At 37.6% G+C, this 20,434-nt stretch overlaps 2 protein-coding genes and 1 long non-coding RNA gene across 7 annotated transcripts in view; 1 reads left to right on the top strand and 2 right to left on the bottom strand.

Annotated features, from left to right (window-relative positions):
* Positions 1 to 2,073, bottom strand: part of sec24b (SEC24 homolog B, COPII coat complex component) — a 29,701-nt gene extending 27,628 nt beyond the window's left edge. For 3 of the 5 annotated variants that reach the window (XM_017492574.3, XM_017492585.3, XM_017492593.3), the window contains exon 1: positions 1,783 to 2,073. In XM_017492574.3, the coding sequence (XP_017348063.1) occupies positions 1,783 to 1,873 (91 nt within the window). In that variant the 5' untranslated portion in view covers positions 1,874 to 2,073. The other 2 variants (XM_017492614.3, XM_017492603.3) reach the window with 2 other exon arrangements.
* A 1,605-nt stretch (positions 2,074 to 3,678) lies between these two features.
* Positions 3,679 to 7,834, top strand: LOC128635414 (uncharacterized). The gene is made up of 2 exons (XR_008398391.1): positions 3,679 to 3,862; positions 4,103 to 7,834. It is a non-coding gene; the product is annotated as an uncharacterized LOC128635414 (long non-coding RNA).
* Positions 7,835 to 10,975: 3,141 nt separating this feature from the next.
* si:ch1073-303k11.2 (leucine-rich repeat neuronal protein 4) lies at positions 10,976 to 16,330 on the bottom strand. The gene is made up of 2 exons (XM_017492629.3): positions 16,189 to 16,330; positions 10,976 to 13,422 (listed from the first exon to the last, which is right to left on the bottom strand). The coding sequence occupies exon 2, from the start codon at positions 13,413 to 13,415 to the stop codon at positions 12,675 to 12,677; it is 741 nt and encodes a 246-aa protein (XP_017348118.1). The 5' UTR covers positions 13,416 to 13,422; positions 16,189 to 16,330; the 3' UTR covers positions 10,976 to 12,674.
* Between the last annotated feature and the right edge of the window lie 4,104 nt (positions 16,331 to 20,434).

Genomic DNA, 20,434 nt, shown 5'->3' with positions numbered 1-20,434 from the left:
AAAGCGAGCAGAGTCAAGTTTAGTTAAGTCAAGCCATACCGTGCAGTGGAAAAGTGCCAAAAGTCACAGCAAAATCCATTTTCAAACCCATTTTTTTTTTCTGTGCTTCTTAACAGTTTGTGTTCCTTGTGGTGCTACGCGCCAAGTGATTCTTCTTCTCAGTGGTCAAAGATGATATGTCCAGGTCGGTGTTCAAATTCATCCCAAAGGGTTTCAGAGGGGTTGAGGTCAGGGCTCTGTGCAGAACACTCAAGTTCTTCCAGTCCAACCTTGGCAAACCATGTCTTCAAGGAGCACACAGCAGTACTGTCATGATGGAGCAGGTTTGGACCTCCTAGTTCCAGTACAGGGGAATTCTTAAATGCAAGCTGCAATAATTGAGGGAAACATGAATTTTGCTCTATACCAGAAAATCCTAAAGGAGAATGTCCGGTCTTCAGTCTGTAAGTCGAAACTCAAGTGCAACAAGATTAAGACAACAATCCAAAGCATAGGGGTAAGTCCACCTCTAAATGGCTCAAAAAAACAAAACAAGCTAAAAAAATAAATAAATAATAATTAAAAAAAAAACTGTGCGTTTCAAACTTTGTGGCAACAATTTTGGGAAGGCCAACATGTGTCCACAAACTTTTGTCCATCTAATCCAAACCATAACCAATGCAAACTACCTACGAACTACATGGTACTGTTTTAGTATGTACCAGCAGATTGTACACAGGGGGCGGGACAAATGTATTCTAAAGAGCATTTGATTGGACGCAAACTGGATGAGCACAGGATGAATAATACATTTTCTGTTCACCTTTCCCCCAGGACATGATGAAGAGGGGGTTGACTAAACTAAATTTCCCATAAAAGCCCATTTTGGCTTATTAGTGTATACGGAACAAAACAACAACAATTTTGATTTCATGTAGAACCTGAAACGTGGAAGGTCTCAAGTGGCAATCTGACCTGATAACACACACCTGTTCCTAAATCAGCTTCAGAGCCTTTTAATAAATTCAACAGGCCCAAAGGTCACTATGTGGCATTAGACTGAATATACATGGTTGGAAAATAAAAGTGCGACTGGTTTAAAAGGTTTCAGAAAATAATAATAGTAATAATAATAACTGTAAAAAGGGAAGAGCTCGCGCTAACCGCTAACTAATCCAGGTGAGAGTAAATCCTCCGAATCTGGCGTAGCCAAAGACGTCGCGAGGACATGAGCTAGTTTGAATATAGATCTAGAATGTTTAGTGCTACAGAATTTCGAAAAATGTACTAAACTCGTCGTTAGAAAGTGACACATGACATTTAAACACATGGCAAACCGAAAGTAGAGGAGATAACTAGTTCTACTTTAGTATGAACAGTAAATAGCGTGGTGTATTCCGGCCGAATTCGGGATTAGCTAGCAAGCTAGTGCGTTAGCAAAGAAAACTGACACGACTAGCATTATTAGAAATCTGTTAGAACGTTATTAATTTAGATCAATACAACATACAGTACGGAATACATACATGATTGAATAGGGTCAGGAATTCACATTCGGGCTAGTTAGATAACCGGAGTAGCCAAAAGCTCCGCGTCAACAGCTTAGCTCCAATGCTAAAACGGCTAACAAGAAACGAAAGCGGTGAGTCGTAAATCCTGTCTTGGTTTTCTACTCGAAAGTAATACGTTAGTATATTTCCTTGTCATGAGTTAATTAGGTGATACAAAAGAAAAGCGCAAAACCGCCTAAACAGAAAATGCCTGTTAGCGTAGCATGGCAGTGTTCGCTAGCTAATCCCGTACCGTTGAGATAAGCGGGTGTAGTACCAGGACCTCCGCCGTTCTGCGTTGCGCTGTAATTAGAGTTCAGATTGGGGTAACCCGGAGCCGACATCTTACTTCACGCTTTAATTAACCTTTTATATGATCCAAATGTCGCTTTCAATGAGGTGCCAAGCAAACAAAACCCCGATGTCAGCAGTTTTGCGATGCCATCGACCTGCTTTAACTGAAGATGTGTCACTGATTAGCGATGATCTGCCTTTAGGATCAAACACTGAAATCGGAGTCTCTGCTACGTGTCCATTTCAAAATAAAAGCCACGATGGAATGTTGACGTGCAGCGACATCCACATTTCCGGGTTTACGCCCCTTTTCGTCAGAATCGTTTTGCGTCGCCGGGCACGTCAGAAGGAGGGGGAGGTGGGAGAGCACGCGCACGTGCTCGCCTTATGACGCATTTACGTAAATGGCGTCGGGTTAAGTGTATTTACAAGCAAATTCCCCTCACTGAAGATGGCACTGTATCTTAAAACGGAATAAAACTTGATTAATGTGTTCTCTGTTTGTTCTGAACAATGATGGAAGTGTGTGGAATTTATTTTGACACACTTTCGGTTGGTGTGATGCGGCCTGACGTGAATCGGCCTCGCTGTTGCCACCTCGAAGTTGCTTATTTTCAAATAATAAATAATCGTTTATCCGTTCAGATACGTTTAAAGTTGTGAAGCATCTACAAAACAATTTAGTTACTGTTATCACAGCTACAGGGGGGGGGACCTCCTTTATTTAATTAGTTCATATGTGTACATTGGTTCTATGTGATTGAATTAACATAATTGGTTTTCATGTGTTTTTCAATGAAGAATGATGATATAGAGTCACATATACTGAGTGAAATTTTTTTTTCTTTTCTTCACATACCAGGAAGGTGGGGTCAGAAATGATACAGCATCTTTGGAGCAAAGAAGGTTAAGGGCCTTGTGCAGGGGCAGCGCTGGGGCTTGAACCCTCAACCTTCCAATCAATAAACCAGTGCTTTAACTGTCAAGCCACCGCTGAACCAAGGTTGCCAGCATTATTGCAACCTCCACATTACCACTGTGCTATTTTACCACACACTTGTTAATTATGTTAATTTAACTACTATAGTTACAATACCTGTCAGTAGCAACATCCCCACATAATCTAATTAATTCCAAAGGTGTTTTAAAGTAAATTTAGCATAAGCAATGAAATCATGTTTTGATGAGAAACATAATATTTATGTAAACTATGCGTAGATTTTTTTTTCTTAAATCTGATTGACTGCATATTCCATTTTTAGTGTATTGACAGTTGCTCCCTCACCAGCCTCTGGTTTTGTTTTGTTTTTTAATCTCTGTTTTTAAGTTAATACATTTTAAGACGTCACAATCCTGAGGAATTGGGAACCTGAAGACTTTCTTGTGGTGGAAAATTTACAAACTGTTACAAATTGCTGACACTGGAGACTCCTTCCATAAATGTTATGTAAACATGGCCTTACAGAAAACCGTGTCAATGAGTATATAGGAGCATCCACCCTGAGAATGAGTTGTTACAATAAAAATGATAACATATTAGAACGAGTGCATTAATATAAACCTTGCAGCCAGAACTACTGCCAGAGCTGTGCCTGTTGATATTTAAAAAATAAAATAAATTAATCTTCAGAATTCAACAGTGCTGTGGTATATGTAAGGAACAAAACACTTCAGAGCAACTGAGTATCAGAGACTAGTGGAAACTGAAATCACAAAACTGCGAATGAGCAAGCAAAGTGCAGAGCACGTTTCACAGTAGTGTTCTGAAAACTAAAGAAATCATGACCAAAGTGAAGGAAAGTATGGCACTGGATTATCGCAACCAACCAAACTCTCTTGTTAAGGATGTGAGATTATGACCTGGAACTGCACTATACACCAATCAGGCATAACATTAAAACCATTGACAGGTGACGTGACTAATCTTGATTATCTCGTTACAGTGATGCCTGTCAAGGGGTGGGGTATATTAGGCTGCACGTGAACAGTCAGTTCTCAAAATTGATGTGTTGGAAGCAGGAAAAATGGACAAGTTTAAGGTTCTGAACAACTTGTTCTCTACTTACATGCATTGCTTTATTGTATATTGGCTAAATGTATGAACTTGTATGTCTTACTTTTTATTGTAAGGTCATAGTAATCATCCTAACTTTTATTACATTTGTTATTTTGGGTTGGGGTTGAAGAAGCTGAGTGAGCTAATTGTATATTTGTATTTGTTTTGTCTATGTACTTGTATTTTTTTGAATTTGTGTCTTTTGGTCCCCGTTGAAAACGAGATGCTGCATCTCAAGAGGCTATCCAACAATAAATTCTCATTGACACGGGCCACATTGTGATGGCTAGACGACTAGGTCAAAGTATCTCCAAAACGGCAGGTCTTCCGGGGTGTTCCCTGTATGCAGTGGCTAGTACCTACCAAAAGTGGTCCAAGGAAGGACAACTGGTGACTGGTCAGGAGCACCCAAGGCTCACTGATGCATGTTGGCTGAGCAAAGGCTAGCTCGTCCGGTTCAATTCCACAGAAGAGTTAATGACTGTGACAGAAAGGTGTCTGAACACACAGTGCCTTGCAGCTTGCTGTGGATGGCACTGCGTAGCTGCAGACCAGTCAGAGTGTCCATGCTGACCCCCTGTCTACCACTGAAAGTGCCTACAGTGGGCATGTGAGCATCAGAACTGGACCATGGAGCAATGGAAGAAGGTGGCCTGGTCTGATGAATCACATGTTTTGTTTTACATCACGTGGACAGCCAGGTGTGTGTGCGTCACGTACCTAGAGTGATTTTAATGTTATGATTGACTGGTGTATGCTTTCACTTGTGTATAATTTTCAGATGTTGCCATACCTGAGCTATTTTTCGAGCAATTTATACCCACATAGACCACCTGAGAAAAAACAATGCCATCTCACTGAGCTTTACGAGCGATATATGGAGTTCTGCCATTACTCCTGTCTTTGTTAAGATTAATAGCTCAGTGAATTGACTGCCATGAATCAATTGCACAGCCATGTGCTTGTGGCACCTTGTTTGCCCAGTTGTTCAATTGAAAAAATATTCCTGTTTTATCTTGTTGCCTTTTTTTGGTCTGTGAAAAAAATTTACCTGCTGCTATTTTGTCTGAAAATGAGCTTGCTATTTTTTCAGAAAATAATATTTGAAAAATATTTAAGTCATGCAGCTTGGTCATGCAAGATTAGCATGTGTTCTTTCCAGCTATAAAATAATTTAACCCATGTGCACTGTTTTTGCCTTAGAAGTGTTGCAGTACCCCTGGTATCATCCTTACATAATGCTAATTGGTCCATCTCTACTTTTTTATCTGTTTACGGTTAATGTAGCAGAACATCTGTGAACAAGTTAATTCCTGTTCTTACTTGCTTTATAGTATATTCAATCATCCTCTTTTCCCTTTCTTGAATACAAAAAAATGCAGCATGTCATGTTACTAAGAAGCTACAAACTACAAAGCCTTAAAAGTTACTTCCAGTTTAAGAAAACCAGTGAGTATGGAAAAAGCACATACTACTTATTCTAAGTTTGTGTAAAGCTGAAAATGTATGTACTGTATGCATGGCTTCTTTGGATTTACACTACATGCTACTCACTATGCTAGAGCTACGAAGGTGACCTTGTTTCATAATGAAGTCAAACGCAAAGTGTGTATGTGTGCATGTCCTCTGAGAACTTTTATTATGAAGTGTTGCCCTTTCATTCCTACAGTCATAAATTTTGCTGAGCTGTCTTCTATTCTTCCACATTGCATTAGGTGATGTTTGTATACTACACCTTTAATCCACTGGCTCATATTTGAGTTCTGAGAAAAGTCTCAAATAATGAATCGCATCAAAATCTTTCTTTCTGTCTCTTGTTTTGACACACTCTCTCTCACTCCCTCTTAGTGAGTCACTTTCTATCTCTCTAATTAGTCTCTGTCAATCTCTTTTGGTGAGTATATCCATCTATCCATCTGTCTATCTATGCCTCTCTCTCACTCACTCACTCACTCTCTCTCATTCTCTCCGTCAATCTTTCTATCTCTCTCTCTCTCTGTCAGTCAGTTTCTATTTTCACAATCTGTCTCTCTTTCTCTCTGTCTATTTACCTACCTTCCTACTGTGTGTCGGTCTGTGTGAGAGATCAATATATAGAGAGCCAGAGTGATGGAGAGACCTTTATAGTCAGCCTCCATATCTCTGTCTCTCTTTATTTATCTCTCTCCTCATCAGCGTCTCTCTCTGTTGGTATGTCTATCTGTTTCTCTGTCATTCTTTCTCTCTCTCTTTCTCTCTATCTTTCTCTTTTTGTTATTTATGTCTCTATAATTTGTACTTTGTGGAGTCCTGTATAGCATACTACTGCATTGTGTTTCACCATGGTCCTGAAGAAATGACATTTTGTTCCAATATGTACAGTAATGTCAGTGATTCCCTCTTGGCTTGCTTGTATTTCATGCCTTTTGTAACCGTCCCAGCGCACATCCTCCCTCTGAACTCTTGGTCTGAAGGAATTACTGTAATTTTTCAACATGTTCATTTTTGCAAAAGACTTTGCAATGAGCAAAGCTAGGTGTGACTCGATCAGGTTAAAGTCTGTAGTACTTGACACGTCCAACTTGAACGTCCAAGTCGGACGCTTTGGGTCACTCACTAGATAAGAGTGTTTCTTTTTTTTTTTTTTTTTTCCCCTTCTAAACTACTGAGCACGTCTGGGAAATGAAAATCCTACACATGTTTAAACCCTTTAGAAACTTGCAGCGGTGGCTATTACACTATGTACCAGATACCACCAGAATGCTTCGGTATCCAACTTCACCACGTTGTAACTGAGCCGCCTTCCCTGCTTTTTAAGGTCACTTCCCCTCTCTGAACCCCTGCGTCTTGCTTTCAACAGCTTCACATTTCCTGAATGCCAGTGTTTAACTCCTGTATGGCTGCTGATCAGTCTAAACCCAGCGGCCTGAACGTACTTGGGTGAAGCTTCTCATTGGCTGGGAAGCATGAGGTGTTTGTTAATGTCACAGGGTAAAGTCTGAAAAGCTTGACATACAACGTGTTGAACGTTAAAGTTCAAAGTCTTGATTAACTCACCATGGAGTTGAGAACATAGCTTTTTTCTCTTTTTTTTTGAGAAAATGCTGTACATCAGTAACAAGTGATTTATTCTAAAATGGGTGAAGCATACTCTTTGTAGTTTTGATTTCTTTGTAAATACTTATTAAATAAATTTACTCTCATTAATTTAATGCAGTATCAATAGCCATACTGTATATTTTTGCCCGAGAATGATTAATTCTATGTTATTTTTCACAGGTTGAACGGAAACAAAGTTGTACACTTAAGGAATTTGTATGGAAATGCTAATCTATCCATTACGCACGCAGCAAATCAGGCATTACCTTCGGCACACAAAGGAACCCAACACAGCTCTATTCTTTAACTTAACCTTAGTTTATCTATCATTAATTTTTCAGTTGTTTCATCACACTGTGCCGTCTCTACAGCTTGAAGTACAGGTTTATGTCCATAATACAAAAATGTCTCATTTATAACATTTACATCATCTCAATCTAGAAAATAACTCCTATAAAGGTTGTAGCATTTCTTGAAAATGTGCCATTGAAATCTCCTTTCTGATTGGTCAAAACAAACTTTTTACAACAGGAGCTATGACAATAGTTCCAGCTGTAGAACAAATCACAGGTAAATATTAATGCACTCATTTCTAATGTTATTGTTTCTATAGTAACAGCTCATTCACAATGACTTGTTTGGTGGATATGGTGGTGCCATATAATCTAAGCCTAAAAATTAAACAGATTTAAAATATAATAACTGATATGGAGATTATTTAACATTCATGGAAGAAGTGTTTCTATAACGTGACAATCCGGTGTTTTTTGTTTCTTTTCTGAAAGGGAAACCCTTGTTGTAAAGCTCTACATAAAGCCTTTTGGGTGCTAGATGGAACTTTTTACCTTGGATGCTACTGGGTTTTTTTTTTTTTTTTTTCAGGCACCTAGGCACTCTGCAAGTCAATACAAGTTCAAATGTAATGTCCATAACCTTGGAATCACACAAATACAAGATACAACTTGTTGTTATTAACCTGCATGCACGGTATGGTGGCCTATTAATGAATTGATATTGCAATTTCCTTTACTACAGCTTTTCTTGGAGCTTCACTGATCCAGAACAGAATTGAACTGAGTTATGCATATACTACTAAAGTCTGACTTGCTCTGTATCAGATGGGATTTTTTTTTCATTGTACTTTTCAGTATTTGGTCCAAAATGGCTATTGTTTGGTTCAATTTTGCACACTTGGACCAAACAGTGTTGGGATGAAAAACATTACATTAAAGATGCAATTGGTTAGAATAAAATATTTGTGCCACTTGTGAATATTGGTGAGAAGTTATCCATATATTATTTTTGCAATCATTATACATTTATAGCATTTGGCAGGTGCCCTTGTCCAGGACGACTTATATTTATCTAATTTATACACCTGAGCAGTTTGGCAGTGCTGGGATTTGAACTCGCAACCTTCCCATCAGTAGACCAATGTGTTAACCACTGGATGAGAAGACAGTGGTGCAAAGTGACACCAAAAAAACTTATTGTGGCTGTTTTCCTTACTAAAAAAAAAAAAAAAAAAAAAAAAGGCTTAAATGGGTACCAAAAGATAATGAAACCAGAATGTAGCATGAACCACAGATGATTACATTTTCAGTACTGCAAAACCTGAGTAAAAATGGTGGAAGCTAGAAATGTGTCATGGAAAGACTACTACATTAACTAATAGTTACTGTACATGCAACATGAGAGAACATGCAACATGAGTTACATGCAACATGAGAGAACTATTAGAGATTGTAACATTTAACATAATGAGTTTCCTTTTCAGCCTCGTGCCCCAAGTTCTCTGGGATAGGCCCCAGGCTGCCCGTCGACCCTGTGTAGGATACAGTTTGTCTTGGCAGCCACTTTCATTCTCTCATGTGGATCCAAGGTCAAATCCAGGGCATCAAAATGCATATGATTGCTGTTAAACCATTTAATTAAACCAACTGTGCTTGAATCAAAGCACATGATGTTCATATCAAAGGAGTGTGTGTGTGTGTGTGTGTGTGTGTGTATTTAGAGAGATGGGTGTTTAAGCAGTTACTATAGCTGAACAACTGTACATTTATGGAGGTAGAGAATACAGCACTGTCTTTAATCAGCCAGTAGGGGTTGCAAGTTCACTGGAGAAAAGCTCCTATATTACAGTGCAGTATATGATGTTGCGGATGAATTTTAGCTTTAAAGGGGGGGGGGGGCTAAATAAGAGGTATTATACACTCATCAGCTATATAGCCCCTGTAGTCCCTACTTCATGCAATTATCCAAACATCTCAAATAGGCACTTGACAACCATGGTGAGCAGAAAAGCATCTCAGAATGCACAACACGCAGAAACTTAAGGCAGTTGGGCTGCAACAGCCGAAGATAACGTCGAGTTGCACTGCCGTCACCCAAGAACAGGAATCTGGGCACTGGTTCAGCGGAACTGGACAGTTGAAGATTGGAAAAAGAGCAGGTGATGTTATTCCAACTGTCAAGTGACTGATGAGTATTTATACATACACATAATATTTATTACATCTGGTAAAGTTTCTTGTTATAGCTGTTGTGATAGCTGGTTTAAAAGAAATGTGACTAATTACACACACTGTTAAAAAAATGTCTTGTAATTTTACACTAATTTGCTTTCCACTGTTTGCAGCAAAATTACAGTATACATTTTACAGTAACATGATTGTAATTAAATATAACCTTTACAGCACCGTATGGCACAGCTAGCTGTACAATTACAATAGCTACTAATTTTACTTTAATTTCCCTGCAACTCAATTGGCAGTCACAAATGTCAGTTTTCAGCATTACTGTAAAATCTCATTCATTACACTACTAATCAAATGGCTTCAAGTTTAATAAGTCATTTCATGTTGTGTGAGTTTTACAATGTTTTACAATGACTCTCTGAACACTACAATTAAACTATTTGATTTTCTAGGATTTTATTGAAAACCATTTATACCAGGCATTAAAAATTATCTATATTTCATTTTGATTCAGAAACGGAAACAAATTTAAAAAAAAACATGTATTTATTTATTTATTTTACACCTTCTAAGGCAGTTGTTCCCAAACTTTTCCAGGGCAATGCCCCCCAAATGGCATTAACATTTGACTGAGGACCCCCTTTTGCAAGATGTCTTTAAAACACATTAAAAATACAGACTTCTGAATATATCCCCCTTTTTTTAAATTAATCATTACATCTTACATCACATTACATTAGGAATTGATTGTGTGTGTATGTGTGGTTGTCTGAGAGTGAGAAAGAGAAAACATACTAGTGGGAGAGATGGGCACACCGAATTGTTGAGGCCCCCCGGGTGCCCCCTGGCGGCCCCCATTGGGGCTACTAGAGAACTAGTACTAGAGAACCCAGAGAACGAGAACCCAGAGGAAACCCACACAGACACGAGTAGAACATGCACAGAACTTCCACTTAAGACAGTAACCCAAGCTTTGAACTGTAAACTCGTTGCCCCACTTCTCATCAAATTCATAACCTGGTCTGTTCAGATTTAGGTTTTTATTAAGATTAAACAATCATTCAGATTATCAGGCACTTAAATGCAGTTAAGTGATGTCCTATAAGCTTCTATAGTAAAGATGGATCGCTAATGTTACAAGTTTTATGGGAAAGGTTTCCTTCATCTTGCTTTCCATCCAGGGCTTTGGCTGCAACTTTGGGTGTGAAATTTAACTGTACCTACAGTCATGTCTTTCATTCAGCAGTTTTCCAAATCCAGCAGGATTTGCACAGTATCCATAAATCTATCATCCACCAAATGTATGCCACTTCTCTTTATGAGAGTTTCGAAAAGCCCAAAAGCAAAGAAGGAAGTTTTGCAATGATATGGTTTCCCTCCCCATGAGTAAGTATTTCCACTCTATCCTCCTTGGACGTTTGCATTAATTTATGTTTAGTCTCTTTTATTTGCCTCTAACAAATACAACCACCAAGTCAAATAAGTCTTCAGTTTGAACATCTACCCATATGACTGATGCAAAGTTAAATAAATGCATAGACTTTTCAGAAGAAATTATTTTATTATGTAAAAAGAGTGAGAGTATAAATGAGCATTTTATATGCAACTACAAATATCTGTTTTACTAAATCTTTATCTATAAAGCCTTACAGAAGCTCCAGTCTTCCTTGATGTTCCAGCACCATTAGTAGAGTTAATCTCTTTAAAAAAAAAAAAAAAAAAAGACTACATTTTAAAATGCCTTTTAAACTTATGTAACATGTTGACTAGGTCTCAGCAGGGTTGCTAAGTGTTCAGTTGCTAACACAGGGGTACATTAGGTTATTTCAGTTCTCCGCTCTTTTCTGCTGCCTTTTTTTTTTTGCTTAACAGTCCATGTTGATTTGTCCTTCATGTCCTGACCCAGTCTCCACAGGTATATTGCCCTTGAGCTTCTTTCACTGTCAGATTACAGTGCATCAATTCCCAATGAATGGAATCTCTTAGAACGGTGATGAAAGAATACTTCCACAGACTTTGTAATTTGTCCATAACCTCCAGAGACCATCCACTGCTGTGTTTCCATTAACTTATACTTATGGTTGTAACTAGTAGCATGATATGATGATTATGGAAAGCTGTGAAGGGGTGGACAAATCATAAATTCATTTGCTAGCTCACTGTGCAAGTTAAAACTTCAGTGTGTTGCCCAGACCTACAGTTTGGTGATCTAGAAACCAAACTGAAAAGAATAAAAAGTGGTAGCTAATGCAATGTAATGATGTATATAGTTTGCTAGTTAAGTGTATTAATAGAGACTAATGGAAATGAATGTTTTTAACGTAGCACATTGCGATTGGGACCTTGACAAGGAGTTTGCAATTTGCTGACTGACATTTCAGCTATGAGCTATGGTGTTCTGTTCTCACACCACTCATAAAAAGTATTATTTGAGTGTGGCACATGTCTTTCTTTTCTCTCTTGAGATAATTGCAGATGATATGGCCAAACCTGCTGGTGAATAAAAATTAAATAGCCTGGACAAAATATCTGCTTGTCCCAGACATCTAAGCTACTGATCTGTCCACCCCTGTTGTGCCTGTGTGAAAGATATCTTGAAGTGAAGATGCAAGGTCTAAGTCAGAGGTGTTCAATCTTATCCGTAAAGGGCTGTTGTGGCTGCAGCCTTTCATTCCAACCAAATAGGAGGCAGACTTGTTAGGTGATTGGAAACCAAGATGAACTGATTTTGCAATGGATTTTGAAGTGGAATTGGGTGTGGCCCCTTTGTGGATAAGATTGAAGACTCCTGGTCTAAGCTATCCTCTTGAGAACCCAAAATAAGATGTCTGTCTTTTCAATATTCTCCCTACTTATATTAACTAGCTTCTGATAACTATAGATACTAATGTCTTCAAAGTCAAGGACATAGTTTGATAAAACAACAATATCCTTTTATGAGGACTGTAGAATCTCACATGGTTAATGTCCTTATTTGCAGTCTGACTTTCCTTTGGTAGGGCTTCAAATTTGTCCCTGTCCCATCCCAGTGTTTTGTCCATGGTGTATGAAGTCTGTCTTGTTCGGTTCTTGGTAGTGATTTTGTCTGTATTGTCCTCAAGCTTTCCCCACTGTCCTTTTAAGCATGCCTCATGCATGGTTTGCAAGTGTTGTTTAAAAGCATATGTTTGTTAATGCTTCTAAGAACCTTCCCCAGAGTCTACTCACGCAAATCATCTAAATGAGTACCTTAAATTTCAGTCACAGTGTTTCATTTGTGGTGTAGGATGGATTTCGTAGTCCCTCACCATCCATGCTCGCATTCTTCCTACCCCTCCTCCATCTCCACAGCAACACCACAGCCAACACCAAGGCTAGCACCAAAAGGCTGATGCCCCCAGCGATGACCCATGACATTTCGGGGGCCTGATTGGACTTATGAGGCTCAAAGAGAGCACAAGATATTTCTGATTCAGCGCTGAATCCGACATTATTCCCTGCCAGCACACAAACTCGTGACCCAACCATTACTCCCTGCACCAACCCAGTACGGGAAGAATTGCTGAAAATTTGTTGCTCGTGGCTGCCTTCTATGATTATTTTGTAGTAGGAGACGGTGGATTGTGGTGCACACCAATGGATCTCCACCAGTCCAGATGCTCCCTGTTTCAACTCTTTGATCTCTGGAGCTGTAGGCAGCTCATCCGGACCAGTAATTCCAGGACAGTAGCACTTAGTTTGTGCAGCAACCACAGAACAGGGAACCTTGGGAACCACACAAGGGTCATATTCACACTTCAGAGGGATAAACTGAGTGGTAGTGGCCCCAGCCTGTTCTGGGACTTTTGAAATGGGGGTTTCTTCTTCATCGTAGTCGTCAAGTACACCGATGTAGCGGATGCGGGTTTTTGTGACAGGAGGTTTAGATGATACCGGGTTCAAAGAAACGGCTAACAGGAAGTCCACCAACAAGGCCAGCAGGAGGAGGGTAAAGTTGTGCATCTTGATTCTGTGGAAAAAAAATATGAATGCAGAAGTCAGCAACAGTCACTTTCCTTAAATTTTGTCTTCTTAGAAACGTGCCTTCTGTTGATTTCCAAGTACTGGTCCAACACACAGGTCTACTACTCCTGCTAATTAGCTTAAGAGAAGGGAAGTCTCAAAATATATTGCACTCATGCTCATGCAGGACTTGTGATCAGATCTCAGGAATCAGTCAACATTGTAGAAGTTGTAAAACCTGGAGCGTCATGCCTGTTCCATTTTGTTAGCAAACCTCAGCAAAGCAAAATTATATACTAAGGTTAATGATGTCATATTTCACCATATTTGTAGAATATATGTATATACTTTATATTTCAGGTTAACACAAGTCTCAATTCACAGGCCATGAAATTATTAATAAACTGTATGAAATTTGCAATTGCTGCAAACAAAAGTTTCCATTGTTTATGTTGAATCCTAATGGATAACTGCCAGTTAGCTCATTTTAACTCAACTCTTGCTGTACTGAAGTCTGGCTAATTAACAACACTCCGCCTAGGTATTTAGTGTCTTTGCATATTATGCAGGGAATCACAGTGCATCAGAACACAACGAGAATGCGTACAGTCTCAGAAATTCATCCATTCATTCAGCTTCAGCAACCGTTTTATGCTTGTCAGGATTGTGACAGTTCTGCAGCCAATCCTACTAACCCTGGGAGCAAGGGTACATCTTCTGTACCTTTTAGTATCTTTCATCTGGAAACACGAATATAGTGTACCTTTAAAATGAATTAAAGGTACCTCTTAATAAAAGAGACATACAAAAGGTGCAAAAGATGTACCCCTGTTGTTACCACCCCAGCAACAATGAAAAGTACAGTTTGGTACCTTCATTTCTGAGAATTTACCAGGCATGGTGTCGTGTTGTGTCATGTCATGTTGCCGAGAAACCGTAGAGTGCTCTGCCCTGAAAACTGGGTACAGCGTGCTAACCCTGGAGACTCATTCAAATAATGCTAAACAAACATCTCCTGACAGAATATCTATCATCAATTCTAGAAAATTAACACCTTATGACCAATCAGAGTTAAGAATTCAACATTGATGTATAAATAATGCAAGTAAACATTCCATAAAAATGAAAATCACATAGAAACAAGGGAGTGATTAGATGTTGGCTGTTAGCTTTTTTTTTCTTACTCTTGTTTCCACTTGTCCTTGTTTCTTCTAATGATTAAATCTTTTTCTTTTTTTGTACATTTCAAGTGCTTTATCTACTGTTGGCAAACCTCAACAAAAGTAGCATGATGTTTTAGCCATACCTACCCCTACCCCTGGATGATAATTTATCGTCTGCTGTTGTCTGTATATTTAGGGAAACGTGCCTGTGCTCCCATACATGGGCTTACATAACCCCCCCCCCCCCCCCCCCCCACCCACACACACACACAGAAAACACCCGGGTTTATTCTTACTCCAGATACTTCATCCCAGAGGTCTGTTTCCGTGGGAACCTGGCTACACCACATGGGTATGAAACTGCTAGTTTTTTGGGGGGGGTGAGTTTGAATATTCATTAGTTTTGGGCCCCTTCATCTCCAACCTTCAACTTTTTGAAGCTCTGATATTTATTTCCCAACAATCCCCTCATGTGCCAGAGCACATTTTAAAAAGGAAATAGTCTCACTAATTCTCATATTGTTAATCTTGTATTTCTCATATTACACATACACATCATTTCATTGTTTGCTCACCAGTTTCACTTTATTTGGATCAAAGAAGGAGCCTGGTTCAGACCAGGATTCTGAAATATTTCCAGAATATTCTGAAGTTTATTTGGAAGAACTGTAGGTCTTTTACATTTTACTCTCATCCTGTTCAATCTTGTTTAGGTGTCATTTTAGATAAACTGGTAGAACCTGAAAAGTATACCTGATCGTCTCTTGTGGTAACTCAATGTTGGACTGTTCTACCATTATCTTTAGAAATTATGTAATTATACTCTTTTCTGGGAGTACTACATGTCAGTACTTCTAGAACAACTCACGGTGTGGAGTTTGAGAGTTTGGAACTTGGTTACATGTGTGCAGAAGTGTCACTAAGAGACATCTAACAGATCTAGTTCCCCAGTAGCAAGGCGATGGTGTAATTTGTAAATAACATCACTTGTAGCATTACTCACCCAGTAAGTAGAGATTAAAATACTGTGGGGCGTGCTGTCATAGGAAAATTATCACTGGCTGGATGATGTGTTGCCACCAACGCAAATTGGAGTTCCAATGTATTAAAGAACATGTCCATAAAACTTTAGGTGGTATGTGCATCCTAAATTATAAGAACTAGGATAGGAACGATATGGAATCCCCGCTATGCTACCTGTCCAGCCCAAAATGATACATCCTCAAAGCCTGACATTTTCAAAGTGGGACACAGTAAATGCTACTAAACATTACAGAAGCACCACAGGGTTTGATTATAGGGTCTTTCCATTTCAGATTTTCAGTTATCGTCATACCTATAAATCAGTGGCTCTCCAATGGACTCCAATGGCTTTATATAACGGAATACATTTTAATATTTTGTTTTTAGAAATATTAGCCTGTTTAACTGGTTACTTGAAATGAATAATTAATTAATTAATTAATTAATTAATTAATTCAACTCGTATTGAGTAACTGTATAAATAATATCGTCTTAAGGATAATTGGAATAATAAAAAAAAAAGGGCATTATGAGTGGAAAGTTCAGGAATAAAAAGCTCCACTAAATAGAAATGAAGATGTTTGTACCTCTAGAAAATGAAGTTCTTCTACTCTCTTTGTGTTCGGCTCCCTCTTTTCCCCAAAATGTCTTGCACTCCTTTGCTGTTGATTCCTCTCTGAAGAGAACTTGTTTCACGACATCCACTTTTGTTCCCACCAAGAAGTTTCCCCTCCCTCTCAACACCCCCGTCTTCCTCCTCCTCATCCATGACTCTTTCTCCCTGCCCACTCCCTTTTTTGGCATTGGTAGCCGGGCCAAATGCTTTGAGCACTGCTGAATGAATTTCCTTCAGTGAGAGAGACATGTTCGAACACATCAGAAACCATGTGTTGTGAGTTGTTACAGAAGTCAGCCAGAAAACACACAATTACTCATTCTGTCTTTTATATTTTTTAGACTGTGTGTGTGTGTGTGTGTGTGTGTGTGTGTGTGTGTGTGTGTGTGTCTTAGGAGTGTTTCAACTGACCACTATTAGTGGCATTCCTTTGGTTCACGTCCATGTATAAAGTCTGTACACACAGGTACACCTGTGAGTCTGACGCGTCACTGACGCACTGTTTTGTCTGCTTCACTGTGAAGATAAAAGTTTGGACATATGAATCTGCTGGCACACAAGTTAAAACTCGAGTTCTCATTATTTTGTCAGCATGGTTAGCTTGACAAATAAAATAAACAAAGACGTTATTACAAGAGCACTTGCTGCTGTGAGGCAAGTTTTCTTTTGTTGTGTAAACAAACATATTTTTTTACTAACCTGTCCAGCTGCCTTAGGAATCAATTACATAATGTATAAAATACTTGCGCGTGTACTGTTCTAGGAAAATAAATTGACACAGCTTAGACATGCTACAGAGAAGTCACAAAGCCTTCTGTCCTGAAAACTTTCCCGCGTCAAAGTTTTTCCAAATCAAAGTGGTTACAAAATGCTAACACCTGAAAACTTTCCTGCGTCAAAGTTTTTCCAACACTGGAGATTCTTTCCATAAAGTTTAAATAAATGCGTCCTTACAGATTCACAATATCGAAGATTATCAACATTGATATTGTTTTTTGTTAACAATATGATTTTAAAATCAGTTTATTATCAGGCTCAGATTATATGGAGTGTCCCTGTGAATGAGCTGTTACTATAAAAACTAACATATTTGAACAAGCACATTAATAAAAAAAAAAAAAACTGATTTCAATTAGAGCTGGAATTATGTCAATGCTGCTATTCTAACCAATCACAATCGCAAATTCAACAGCACTGTGGCTTAAAGGCCATCGTCATGTTCAGGTCATTCATGAAGCAGATTTTATTTTATTTTTGGGACGTGTTGGCAGCTTGTGGTTACTTGTAGTTGCTCATGGTTCAGAAAAGGTTCCTACACATCTGTATGCTTGACTCATTCATCATGCAGTCAAACCAAGTTGATGTAATACCGTGATAACCGAAAGACAAAACATACACGCTCATCAAAATTTCAACATCAACATCCAGAACACGTATCGCACGTATGTCATTCTCGTCTAATTTCCAGTTTTGTTCTGTGTATTTATTGTTTTGCACTCGTCTCACACTCTTGTGTATTTGCACTTTATGTAGTCTAGCGTACTGTTTTGTGTTGCACCATGGTCCTGAAGAAACAACATTTTGTTCCAATGTACAGTACACACGCTATATAGAGGAATGAAAATAAAAACCCACTTGACTTGACTTGATTTGACTAAGTCTGCATGTCAACAATGCAAGAGACCAGTGTGCCAAGGTAAAAAAAAAAAAAATAAAATTTTTTTATAGATTTTTTAAAATCTCTAATTATATTGCTATGAACTAGAAAAAAATAAATCCATTAAAGATTAGGAAGAAGGGGAAATAGTTGCTAAAAGCTAGTATTCAGTATTCTATCTAGCTAATTTGCTACGAAGTATACAGTATTTATGTCAACTTGGTTGTTGTTTGTGGGAGTTTTCAAAAATCAAACTCAATGTAACAACTAGAAATGCAAAACATATAACTCAGAACAGTATAATGAAGAAACAGTGAAAAGACCAAACTCCTTTTCTTTTTCTTTTTTTTTCCAGTTTCATTTCTGCTGAACATTTCTGCTGAACAATTCTGTTGAACATTTCTGCTGACCAAACTCATTTCCATTCATAGTTTCTGTACTCATTTCACCTGGAATCACAATTTTATACTCATGAGATCACAAAACATGGTACAAAAATATTATTTTTGAAATTATAAAATATATAATATATGAAAGTATACTGTACATTCATGCATATAAATGTATGTGTGTGTGTAATATATATATTAATATATATATATATATATATATATATATATATTATATATATTATATATATTATATATATATATATATATATATATATATATATATATATATATATATATATATATATATATATATATATATATATATATATATGAGTATGTGTCTCTCTCTTTAGAAAAATTAATAATTTCAAATATATTGGGACAGTTTTTTTCATTTCCACATTGTGGATCCCACGAGTTTTTTTTTTTTTTACATTATAAGTTTTCCTGCTATGAATTAAACAAAATCCCCACCACACAATACATTTCTGACATTTTCAAGGTGTTGACTATTTACATATGTAGGAAAAAGTTCAAAAGTTTGTTTCATCAATGTCTTCAAATTTATTTCTAACTACTACTGATCAGATATTGATACTTCACAAAATATAGCTGGTTTTATATTGGAGGGGTGTCATATTTCTTGTACAAATTAAGCTTTCTTCACTTTTTGTTGGCTTTTATATCAACAGTCCAACAAAGCTTTGCTTTTGTAAACATTTCTGGTGAGAGCAGAAAATTGCAATAATCACATTAAAAAGGCATACTGAAGCACTTTTCTGATGCTCACAGATAGGCTAGCAATGTAGATACAGACTTAAAGTTTACTGTACATTTATACTACTTGATTCTGATGGCACTGTTAGCTTTATGGATACCTAATAATGCTTCTATCTTTGGTTATAAGCTTTCAAATTTAAGAAAATCAGTCATTTTACTAGTCAAGACTAATATATTGAAACATAGAAAATTCCCTATTCTATATACCTCCATTTTTTGTACCTTGTATTATACCACTTGTGGAATATAACTACCAAGTTTCATTTGGAAATAACCATTAGGTTTAGAGATACAGGCATGCAAGTATTGCTAAAATTGGAGAGAAAAAAAAGACATTTTAGAGGCAAAAAGTCCAATGTTGACAAGCTAGGGATCTGAATTTGTGCATACATAAACTATTATCCTATTACTATATGCAACCCAAATTTCAATTGCCAACACGGCTGTCATCATTCACAAATGTACATGTAATTTTAGCATAGTAAGTTCTAGAGAGAAATTAGAGGAGAGAAGAAAGTGACATCTTGGACATAATTTCATTCCAGGTTTCACAGCTGCATTTGTTCTTTTGTTCACAATATCTCCGGTATATTCACATCAGTCGAGATCAACCATTCAATGTTGAATGCAAATATGCTGTAGTTCTCGGCACCAGCTCCATGTAAACTCGTTCTTCTATGGATGAGCTCTACATTGTTTTCTGTAAAAGTGTTTAGTTGTTCCAATCAGGATTTTAGAGTACACCAAAAGAGCAAGGCAAAAATGGATGCCATGACAGCTATTACACTAGACAAGATGATAACATGAGACATTTGGGCCTGTGTGGTCTTCACAGTGCTGTTATAGGCACACATGGTCCCTGTGACATTAAATCTATGATTAAACAATACTTCTAAGTATCAGAAAATTTTATGATAACTGGTCTGTGGAACATTCTAAGAACTTAAGGGAAGTCCATTTGTTATAGGTATATGGTTTTATAGAAGTAGAAAGATGAAGACAACCCTATTGGTACATGGCATTTGGGATGCTAATAATAATTAGTAATAATTATTATTAATAATAATATTTTTTTATGCTTTTCCACAATATTGACTAAAACCACTAGTTCATACAGTACAGTATATAGTAGGTTTACTTATTTTAATAGCTACACTTTATTTGTCACAACATTGTACCATTTTAGGAACTTGGTTAAAGAATTATTTACCAAAACTGTTACAATAAATGTAACCCCTTTTGCCTATGTACTGTAGCATGGAATTAATCTATTAGAAGAAATGGTTAGCTGGATATTTGATTGGGTTTGTTTATGGCAGTGAGAGAGTCAGACTAGGCATTGTCCTCTTTATATATACGTGCCATCTCTCTCACACAATTTTCCAGTA

The sequence above is a fragment of the Ictalurus punctatus genome, chromosome 2 (assembly GCF_001660625.3).
Source record: "Ictalurus punctatus breed USDA103 chromosome 2, Coco_2.0, whole genome shotgun sequence".
Taxonomy (NCBI): domain Eukaryota; kingdom Metazoa; phylum Chordata; class Actinopteri; order Siluriformes; family Ictaluridae; genus Ictalurus; species Ictalurus punctatus.
Note: the sequence above shows the minus strand (reverse complement) of the source record. Positions and strands in the feature narration are given on the sequence as shown.